The 11,261-nt window shown below is 40.6% G+C and overlaps 1 protein-coding gene across 3 annotated transcripts in view; it reads left to right on the top strand.

Moving 5' to 3' along the window:
- The window catches only part of CECR2 (CECR2 histone acetyl-lysine reader), a 119,646-nt gene extending 110,997 nt beyond the window's left edge, over positions 1 to 8,649 (top strand). Inside the window, exons 18-20 of one of the 3 annotated variants that reach the window (XR_013842781.1) lie at positions 405 to 510; positions 2,184 to 2,300; positions 7,868 to 8,649. Coding sequence is in view for 1 of the 3 variants with exons in the window: in XM_079992149.1 (XP_079848275.1) it covers positions 405 to 510; positions 2,184 to 2,189 (112 nt within the window). In the remaining 2 variants the exon portion in view is untranslated. Of the gene's footprint in view, positions 1 to 404; positions 511 to 2,183 lie in introns of all 3 variants that reach the window. The other 2 variants (XR_013842782.1, XM_079992149.1) reach the window with 2 other exon arrangements.
- Positions 8,650 to 11,261: the final 2,612 nt, after the last annotated feature.

Below are 11,261 nucleotides of genomic sequence, written 5' to 3'. Positions count from 1 at the left end.
CAGATACAGAGAACTTGGGATATGATGTAGATCTAACCGTGTATGTCACAGGGGTCAGCAAACTTTTTAAGCAGGGGGCCAGTCCACTGCCCCTCAGACCTTGTGGGGGGCCGGACTTTAATTTTGGAGGGAAATGAATGAATTCCTATGCCCCACAAATAACCCAGAGATGCATTTTAAATAAAAGCACACATTCTACTCATGTTAAAACACGCTGATTCCCGGACCGTCCGTGGGCCGGATTTAGAAGGCGATTGGGCCGGCTCCGGCTCCCGGGCCTTAGTTTGCCTACCCATGGTGAATCTCCACCAAATGAATTTCCCATTGTAGGAACATACGTCTTTGCATAAACTATGTGTTTATGCCATTGCTAAGGTTGCCATTTCCATTGTGTATGATTCCAGAATGCACATGCACCAGCCACAATCCCCGTTCTTAAAGGTGCCTACCACAACACCAGCTTGGGAAGACCCTCCAGCACAAAAAACACCAGCATTGCCTCTGGATCAAGTAAGTACAAATAAAGGACAGATTATAGGGAATGATGTTTGTGTTGCACCATGATGCATGGAATATGTGAGTATTAGTAGCTTTTGTGGGAAGGGAGAAAGCAGAACCAATGGTAGGCCATACTTTTTATTATAATTTGGTGAGTGATATTTATTCTTGGGATTGCTTTAATATTGTGCACGCTTTTGCTTAGACTTAGATTTTTTTGATGGTAAGCAAAAAATCATACTAAGCCAACTGCTAGCAACAACAACAAACAACAATCAAAAACAAACAATGCTGCATTCATATTGCATTTTGGATTGGACCAAAGCCCTTCTCAGTGATACATACAACAACATTATTATGTCAGGCATGCATTACAATCTTCTTATTGCAGTTGGTAGAAAACTGCAACTGGGAGAGCATATCCTTCCTAAGGCCGTCTATGTAGTAAGTTCATGACTGCAGCAAAATTTGAACTGGGGATTTCCAGCACTCCTTTTGGGCCAATACACCAGGTTATTGCTCTTAATTCATTAGACATGGCTGTTTATTAAGTCCTTCTAAAAATGAAAAATGATTTCTGTCCTAGGTTGATGAAATAACTGTGGTGTATTTCTCAGTCTTTGCTTTCAAAGGGTGTAAAATCAGTTTCTTGTTAGGCTGCTCTGATATTGTGCCATCTGGTGGCCAGAATAATGATACATTACATGTGCATGTGTGTTTGTTTTTAAAAATAGCTGTGGGGAGGAGGAGATGGTCAGAGTAGCAGTCACAGTTCCCCTTTGGAGGAAAAGCAGCTTTTAGTGGGGGGTGGTATTTGGCAGGATTGGGATTGAGTGAGTGAAGGGGCAGGGAGGGTTAAGCCACTCTTCCCACACACCATCTGCCTGCACTCTCCCCCCCCAATGTTGCCTACCTTGAATGGATCACCTACACTTGATACCATTGTTGAAAGACTTGTACTGGATTCTCATCTGCTACCAGGCCAAGATAAAGGTTCTTGTATTAGTGCACAAAACATGAATGTTTTGGGTCTAAGATACCTTAAGAAACACCTTTCTCTGTACATCCCAATCACTAGTGGTCCCCTATGGACCAGAAGCATGACTCACACCAAGAAGTTGCACCTTCGATATTGTTGGCCAAACTCTATGGAACTCTTTCCCAATTAGAAGTCTGACAGGCACCTCCCTGCTGAGTTTCAGGTGTTGTTAAAACCATCTTACTTCAGGAGGACTTTGCCTCATGAATGATTCTCTGGTATTTTAAATTTTTTCTCATGTTCTTGTTTAAAAAATTGATATTTTAAATTTCCGAGGTTTCAATTTTGTGATGTTTATGTTTTAAATTTTAAATTTTGCATTTTTTATTGTTATATACCTATTTGAGACCTAGATGGTGAAAAGCATGATCTAAAATTTTAAAATAATAAATAAACTGCACAGTCCTGGAGAAGATCATCCCCCTCACCCCCCAAGAAAATCTGCTGTCCCTCCTCCAAGAAGTAAAGTTGTTTGTTGCTATCCCGATTTCCCCCCTCCCTTTGCAGCTACTATTTAAAACCAAAATTGTGGTTTTTACACATTTAATATAGTGTTGAAGCTTATTCAAAGCCTGATCTTTATTATTTATTTAGAAAACTACTTCTGAAACAAATAATCATCACTTTTTTGTTTGTCCCTTTTCAGAGTTAGTCTAAGGCTGGAAGGATTTGATGGAGACAAGAGCCACATATGAGTGGATGAGGGCAAAGGGAAATATACTTTCTACACTCATCTTCTTTCCCAGAAGCATCTCTTTCCAAGGTCTGGTGGAATAGAGCACCTCATAGGACTGTCGCAATGACACAGAGGGAGCAACTTGATCTAATGACATCTTTCTCACCAGAGACTTAGGTTTCATTAAGAGTTTAAAGGGGCTCTGTTTGAGGAGCTTGAAACTTTCATGAACTGCTAAAACTCAGGTATATTTTTCAGGGTGAAAGACAGGAGGCTATGGAAAGTACTTGTATTAATATGTGTGTTTGGAATGGAATCCAGTTTACAGATTTTTTTTTTAACCTGTTGCCTTTTAAAAGAAAAATATTTCTGTTGGTGAATGTATTGTACATTATTAGGGTGGGAATGGTAGGCCTCAAATGTTGTGGGCATAGCACTGGGATGATCATAATATGTTTACAATCATGTCACATTGAAATCCTTCAGGAGTGGGTAGATGCAGGAAATAATTGTTTTTTCTGATTTTTTTTTTATCAACACCACCTATTGGTTACCTGGGGCTAAGGCATTGCCTGGCAGCTGGCCACAGGTGTTGCTCAGGAGAAATCAGTGTTCCCCAATCTTGCCCTTGAATTGTATGCACTGCTAGTTCCTGCCACTATTGGAACTAGGAAACCAGCAAACTGGAATTTCCAGAAATTTGGAAATCTTGTTTAGAATTGTAGCAGCCTTTTCGCAAACATTTCTGACTGGGAATAATAGTTACCCTGGCATACACCCAAGCTGAGATTATGGGGATAAGAAAAGAGAATGTTGTTACATGTAATGCCAATGTTTTCAAAGATCTCTTTAAAGATGCTAGAACCGGAGACGAAGGCCTGTGATAATATTACACAAGGGTTTCTTATGAGGCATCTGTGATGCTTTCACCTAGAATACAATAATATGGTGCTCTGATTTGTCTTAAGTATGTGGCTCTCGCCAGGCCTGGACACACATTCAGTCAGAGTGTGAACATTTTCACTAGGCACTACTATATTCTGTTGATGGATGCCATAGGTCTGCTCATTTGTTTACTTGGATTGTGCCTGGAGTGAGCTTCAATGTATATCCTAAGTGCTCACTCCCTCGTCTCACTGTGTGTAGAAGTTAGTGACTGAACAGGAAATATTCCATGTTTATTTGAGCTCCTCTGTGCCCATGGAAAGCAGAGAAAGGAGCATGTGAGCCAGAAATCTATTCTCAGTCTCATGTCTAGTACAAGTAGCAAGTAAAAAAAGGACCATGGCCACATCTCTAGTGGCAGTTCCATCTAACCTATTACAATTAGAGTACACAGCTCATGGACAGTCATTTTCAAAGGAAAGAAACAGGCGCTGGCACCTAGGCCCTGAAATAATTTTTTAAACTTAAGTTTTTTGTTTCAAACAACATTTCCCCTACTGATTTTCCCCCTCCCATGAATGAATTTATATTATTGTGGTTTTTTTAAATAGAACTCTAGCCCAGAGTCATAGCCTCATTGCAGGCAATTACGATACGGTGCAAGCTTGAAAGGGGCTCTACCTATGTCTATCACTAAATATTACTTGAGTTTCTGCCTCTTCCCTTTAATCTCTTCTAGTCTGTTGCCTGATAACTTCATAAACTAGAGAAGAAAAAATTCTGTTCCTTGTATAGCAGATGTGGCTGGCTACTGGCTCTGCAGAAGTTGTTCCACTACCTCCCATCAGTCCCAGTCAACATGGCCAACATTCAAGGATGGTGGAAGCTGTAGTCCCAACAACATCTGGTGGGCCACAAGTTAGCATAGTATTCCCTCCCGCCCCCCCCCAAAAAAAATCAGGAATACATTCCAAATCTGTAGTCATTTTAGTCTGTGAAACAAACAAACAAAAGAATAATGTTGTGGCACCTTATAGATTCACTGGTTTGTTGTGAGATATACTTTAGAGAGCAATTAGCCCACTTTCATTAGAACTGTGAAGCAGGTTATTGCGTGTGAAAGCTTGTGTGTGCAATGAGCTTGTTAGGTTGGGCTTAAATGACCTACATGAGCTTATTAGCACATTGGAGTTATGAGATAGCTTCTAATATCTACAGTAGTGTCTGGTGAGGGTAGGACTCTGTTGCTGTCCTGGTTTCCCAACAGAGTAGGTCTCTGGCACTTGCTGAGAGGGGAGGTGTGAGGTGTGGGGAACTTAGTGTGATTTATGGTGGCAGGAGCAGCAGATTGGCTCTGCTGCTGGGAAGCTAGAAGAGTAGCAGAGCCCTACAAACTGTTACTCAGTATCTGTAAACATGTGGATGTTAGTGGCTCCTAGGAAGGCATTGTAATAGGATAGTGGTGTTATTTCTTTTAAAAGTTGATGGGAAGCTTTTGCTGTTTCCCAGTTCCTGTTCTGTTGTAATTTTGGCATGAGTGGTTGAATAATAAGTGTGCGAGCCTTTTGGATGGCTAAGATAGATGAGTGGCACAGCTGCAGATGGACTGATAATGGGCTTCAAAGCTTGTGCTTCTTGTAATGAAAGAACTATCTCAAGCAATAACCTCCCCACTTCTACCCATCTGTATCTGTTTAAGATACAGATGGGGTGCCACACATTCTGGCCCTGCAGGACCCCTGCCTTCCATGTGGAAGAAACCTTTTTTTAAGAGGCACATAATGACCCCTGCATACTTCTCTCTGAAGCAGGAAGGGAAGAATAAATCATTTCCTAAAGCAGACACACTAAAAATAAAGAGAAAGTGTTAAAGGTAAATGTTAATCATGTAAACAATATCTGTATGAGTTTTTTTGGGAGGGTGAGTTTCCCTCATTGAAATAATTACCTAGGCATTAAAAAACCGCTGTTGACTGGTATTAATTGCCAATATTGGTAATTAAATCCTCCTAGTTGGATGAATTGTTTTACTCCTTATAGTGTCTCGTTATCAATAATAGTCTATGATCCTCAAACAGAGGTATTACTGATACTGGCAAATGCTACGGTGCTTGGATATATTAAATACTTCTAATTCAAACAAAACATCAAATATCAGCAGTACATCAATAGTGTGCCTATTGTAAAAAGTAGTTGTGTGTTTCAGTTGATGTCTCAGTTCTAGATCTGAAGTTGGTTTGCATTTTCCTGTATTTGGAGTGTGGAGGCAATGTGTTGGTGGAACTGAAAATAAGGATCTGACAGACATGACAGTTCAGTAGGCTCCCTGGCGGTGCACAGTGCTTTCTTCATTTGGTAGCATTCCAATATAGCCTTTATCAATAAGTTAGCACTATTTGATCACAGAGTTCTCTGGCCATTCCGTTGTGTCATCATATGTCCCAACTAGAAGCAGGAAATAACGTACAGGGCCTAGAGAACAGAAAATATAGTTTGTATCTTTGTATGAGGAGAATATGCAAGATTTGAAGTTTTCTTTCAACAATGCTGGTTTTTTCTCAGTGAAAGGAAGTGTTTATTTCCCATATATTTAAGTGTAACATTATCCTATATGTATGTTGACTGAAAAACAAAGATGCCTCTGATTATAAAGGCCTTTTCTCCATGAGAATAGATTCCACTTTTGTGTGAGATGCAGCTGCTCTTCCATTCCCTCCCAGCAGCCAGACACATGCTATCCTGAAGCAATATTTCCTAATCTATTCTATAATAAACTATAAGAAGGTCCCCTCTCCTCCCCCACACCCCAGTAATTCAAGCATTGTGTGGAGCATCTCCTTTAGTGCCCACATTTACCACTGAATTAAATATTTTTTAAAGAACATGTTTTTCTTCACTGCTATATGTTAGGGAAACATACCTAAGAAAATAAGGACTGATTCTGGCATACCTTTTCCAATACTTGTGCCTATGTTTACAGTGAGGAGTGCCAGATGTGAGATTTCATAATGTTGAAATAGTCAAGTGTTCTGAAAACAAGTAGGAATAGATACATAGAAGCAGACAGCAGCAGACCTAAATTAATCCTGTTATGAATGTGGAAATGAAACAGATGAGATTTTGAAAGAGACTCCAAAGGTTGATTGTGGGAGATGGTGGTGAACAGGGCTCCAAAATGCACTTACCAGTGGGGAGCATATTTTTAAGTTGCTGAGTGCAAAATGGGAGGAGAGTGGAGAGGCTTGCCCTTGCATTCCCACTCAGTTTTGGGGCTGGAAACTTCAGAAATCTAACCACAAGTCCTTCCATTTTCTCTAGGGGTTACCTTTGCAGCCATGTGAGTTTCAGAGGCACTCTGAAGCGGCAAGATTTTTCACAAAGTTAGAATACCGCCACAACATGGCACATCTGAAATATGATCTTGCCCCTCTCCAGATTGGAGAGTCAGAGTGAGTGGCAGACAGCTGCAGAATTTGACTAATTACAAAGACCAGACAACATTTTGGATGCTGTTGATGAATGTTTGGGTTCGAGGAATCAAAAATATAACTTGGCTGACAACAGAGTAACAAAAGAGGTTCTTGCTGATTAGCACGTATCAGAAATTTGCTTTACTATAACGTGAATGTTTCTTTGATAAGGTTCAGGTGCTGATGAGCAACAACACAGTAGGAATATTGACTGCTATCGATGGGGAGCTAAATGTAGTTGGCAGGCCCTACTCTTTTTAATTCCTATGTCTTCTGGCAAGAATCTACAGGATTTCTGTGAAATTTTTCAAACTGTGTAACTATTTCTACTAAATACTTGTTTAGCATTGGCAGTATACCAGGTGCTTGTTGCAATATTAACAGCTGCCAAATTCCTGCATACTTTCTGTAGTCAGAGCATTGAAGGATCCAATGAATCCTGGTGGGGAATTCCTCTTAGCTCTAGGTGATCAGTGCTACCACTAATGTCAGTGATTCTTTGCGTTTAGCCACATTCTCTACTGACCACAAGGTGTCACTGTTATACAATGAATTTAATTCCCTCTGTAACTGACTTCACTGACATTGAACAGGGGCTTCCAAGTGTCATGGTGCTGAATTCTCCTTTGGATATAAATGCAAGTTATAGTTCATATTTTATGCACCCTGGCATCTACTAATGTTTTGTTCTTCCATAATAGTTCAGTGCACGCTACAGCGTGACTATTTAGCAATAAAAGCAGAGCAGTTATTGTGCTTTCTCCAGGTTCCCCCGTTACAAAAGTTAAGTATATCATAGGAGTCCACTGCAGGGAAGTAAAAAAATCCAGAGATCACTGGTGCCTAAAAATTGGGACTAGTGACTGGAACTTGAATTACTGTTGAGGTTAGGAAGTTAGTTTTTTAGTCTGGCTCCTGATTTTACACATACAAAAATCGTATTTTGCTCAATGTTTGAGTACTTTTTTCTACTGCTCAGCTTTTTCCTGCACTACTGCATTTTGTCTAAGTAGAATGAGATATTTCCCCCATGGTTAGGAAGAACAGCAAGAAAGAAGTTTTCTAACTAGAGACACAAAACAACAGGCTTGGTTGCTAGAGAATATATTTCTTAGTGATCTGAGAATTTCTAACAATACTTTTGGTTTTTAATTTGAAGTGGTTGAGCTTTGACAATTTTTTGCCAATCTCCATCATTCCTGAAATGTTTTCTGGGTCATTTGGTGGGTGGGATGGGAGGGACTGTATTATTGTAATTAAGATTGTAAAGAATGTAATTTGCCTATTTGGGGGCAAAAGGAGAAGAGAGAACGTTCCTCTGGATGAAGTCTGATGTTTGACTTGCAAGCTGGATCCTGGTCTCTGTCAAACAGCTGAAATATCTTCTGGTCAACAGGACTACGAGCTGTGGCTGCAAGTGTCCTCTCACCATCAAGCTGTGAAAATATATTATTGACAAACTCTGGGAGGAATCTGACATGGTTTGGACTGCACATGGCAGTGTCTGGCTGGATAAATGAATTTCTCAACTAGTTTTGAAAGGGAGCTGGCATGAGTCTTCCACGCCATAGCAGACTGAACTTGTTAGTGTGGCAGGAAGCTACTGTCAAGAGGGCCCGTTAATTGGAGAGGTAACACCTGATATAAGACTGACTGACTGACTGACTGACTGTGAATTCCTCCTCGTGTGCTCTTCTATTTTCCCCAACTGGGACTCAGGTACCTCACTTGGCTGCCTTTTCCACTGCTCCTGAAAAAACCCTGATCACTTTCCTTGCCCATGGAGCACAGCATCAGGGATCCTTTCCTCTACTCTTTTGCTGCTGCAAAGAGCTGGGTTTGAACTCTCCTGGTCAATACTGGAAAGGGGAATGCTATTTATTTTTATATTGTGTATATTTCGTCTTGGTCTACTGATTCCCTGAGAGCGACAGTTACCTCAATAGTTAGTTTAATTTTCTGTGTTTGGGTAATTTTTTTAAGGATCCTTTTTTTAAAAAAATAAGCTTGATCCTTGGAGATCTGTAGATTTTATTTCCATAAGAATTTGTTATTTTGTATAAAGTATGTTCTTAAAATAGTAGCTGGTCTTGGTCTGTGTGTATTTCTTCACCTCTAATTGCTCATGGAAGCTGTGTCATACTGAGTTAGACCATTCATCCACATATCCCAGTGCTGCTGATATGACTGGCAAAAGCTGTCCAAGGTCTCAGACGGGGATTTTTACTTCACCTGCTCCCTAATATTCTTTTACATACAAAGCTGTAATCTCTACCACTGAGCTATAGGTCTTTCATCCTGAAGGATTCATATTTGATCAGTGGTGGTAGTTCAGTGATAAAGTCCTGCTGAAACACTCATGGATAGATTACCACTCTCTGTTCTGTGATATTTAAAAGGTCTAGTGATAATAATTGTGGAATAGAGTAGAACTACACTTCTGGTCTCCTGTGTAGGATCCTTAATTCAACACAAGAATATAAGTTAGCAACTATGATTGTTCTCTACATTGGGTCAATCACTATATTGACACCTGAAGCAAATTTCCTGTACAAACGCTGTTGAAAAAGACTGATGAGTCATTAAGCTAGAAGAGACCAAAGTGCCAACTCCATGAATTGCCACTTATCAGTCATGTTGCAGATGGATCCACATGATCTGTATCATAGTTTGCTGCAACCAGAAAGGAACTATGAACAAGGAATGTGCAAAACAAATCGCTCCGGATGACTAAAGCAACTGGGCCAAGCAACTGAGCCAACTGAGCCACACGGGGAATTCAGAACAATAAAATCTAGGATGAGTGTGTATATGTTCTTTTGTCAGATTTGGTGTCCTTCAAGCAAGTGCTGCATCAAGATCTATGCTTCAGCACATAGGATCTCACATTTCAGCTGTGATGCAATGCAGACATGTCACTAGTCTCAGCTCCCCCCTCCGCCATGAAATAAATAATGACAGCTTTTAGGTTTTTAGATTAATTCTAGTTTGCAGGGATAAGAGAAAGCAAAATGGGTTTTTAAATAAAAAATTGGCATGGCTGAGGTCAATGTTGTCATTTAATGTACAGTACAAATAAGTAAGCATAATGCATACTGAAAGTATGCAATGGATATATAGAAGCCGTTGAAAATGAGTAGAGCACACTTTTCTCACCACTGAAAAAAGCATAACTAACATTCTTCTGTCTAAAATTATGGGGGGGGGGGGAGACTTCAAGGTCAGGGAAGTCCCAGCACCATTCTTTAAGAATACATGAACTAATGTAGAGGGTGGCAGAAGCTTGTAATGTAATTTCTGGTTTTGCACATAGTTGCCTGCAGAAGTGCCTCCTTTCCTGTTGGGTGGAGAAACCTCTGCTCCCCCTTCACCAGCCCAGCCAGCAACCACATGTTCTCTGCCAACGTTTTGTTTTCCATAACAAGTTATGGGTGCTTCGGGATTGTAAAAAGTTCATAACGCTTTTTGTCAGTGCACCAGTACTTCTGTGCCTGGAGTGCTGGAAGATCAGATCAATCGCTTTTATTTAGTTGATGTCAGGCTTCAAGGCATGGGAAACAAGCAGGGTCATTTTCCAGAAGTGAGATTTTGCAACAGAAGCCTTTCCAAATGACCCGCTGTGTCTCCAGTGCAGCAGTCCCACTTGAAGATATTAATACAGGCTCCTTTTTGGAATTTCTCCATATGTGGGCAGTAAGAGCTTCCAGAGATTTCATAGACATCCTCACTCAGACTTTGCTGTTCCAGTTGCTCCCTGCCTGGAAATTGATCTCGTGACAACATCTGGCCTTTCCCTGTATCTGTTCATTCAATAAAGAACGCCTTTAAAGTTTTTTATACAAAATCTGCTTTCCAGGTTGTGTGATAACAGAAGGTTTTGTCATGTGCTTAAATCATGCACTGGTTCTGACAAGGTAGCCTAAAATGAGCTGTCATCTCTGCCCCTCCTCTACAAAGGGGTCACTCTTTCAGGCCTGTTAAAGGAGTGATTAAGGCAGCTGCGTGCTTTCAGGTCACACCAACAAACATCACTCATCTCTGATTCAGCATCATCAGCCCCTGACCAGACCTCAGACCAACCATTGGTGAGAAGATGTAGGTGTACTTGAGAGACTAGGAACTTTGGTGGATTCACAAGTGGAAGCCTGGGGATTCCCCTGCCCCATGCACTTGAAATCTTAACAATTTGTGGAGAAAATAATAGTTGTTCATTGACCTAAATTAATTTAAATATCAGGGTTTAGCTTTCCGTGCCTAATGCTAAAACTGAGATGGGAACATTTCACATGTTGCCTGAAACTGAAACATAGTAATTCCTCCTTCAATATCCATGGGGGTATACCAGTGGGATCAAGCACTGACAACACAATTTACAAGGTCAGAAAAGGCAAAATATCAGGAAGGCAGTTTTTGCTTGGAGCATTTCAACTCACTTCACACTCAGTCCTTTGCAGGATCACATTAAGAAAACTTAGCTGAGCTGTACCTGCATTGCTCAAGGCCTAGTCACATATTGCCCGTAATTCAATGACAGCAGAGAAGAGTCTTTGTTTCACACACACTCTTCCTACTAACCTAACCATAACATACTGCTGCATTGCCAGGGCTTGGACTAGTTAACCCCCAGTGTACCTTCCAACTCTACAATTACATGGTAAAGAATGTAACGTACAAGCTAGGCTGTTCCACAATT

The sequence above is a fragment of the Podarcis cretensis genome (genome assembly GCF_951804945.1).
Source record: "Podarcis cretensis genome assembly, chromosome: 10".
NCBI lineage: Eukaryota > Metazoa > Chordata > Lepidosauria > Squamata > Lacertidae > Podarcis > Podarcis cretensis.
The sequence above is the reverse complement of the archived record's forward strand: the minus strand, read 5'-3'. Positions and strand labels throughout refer to the sequence as shown.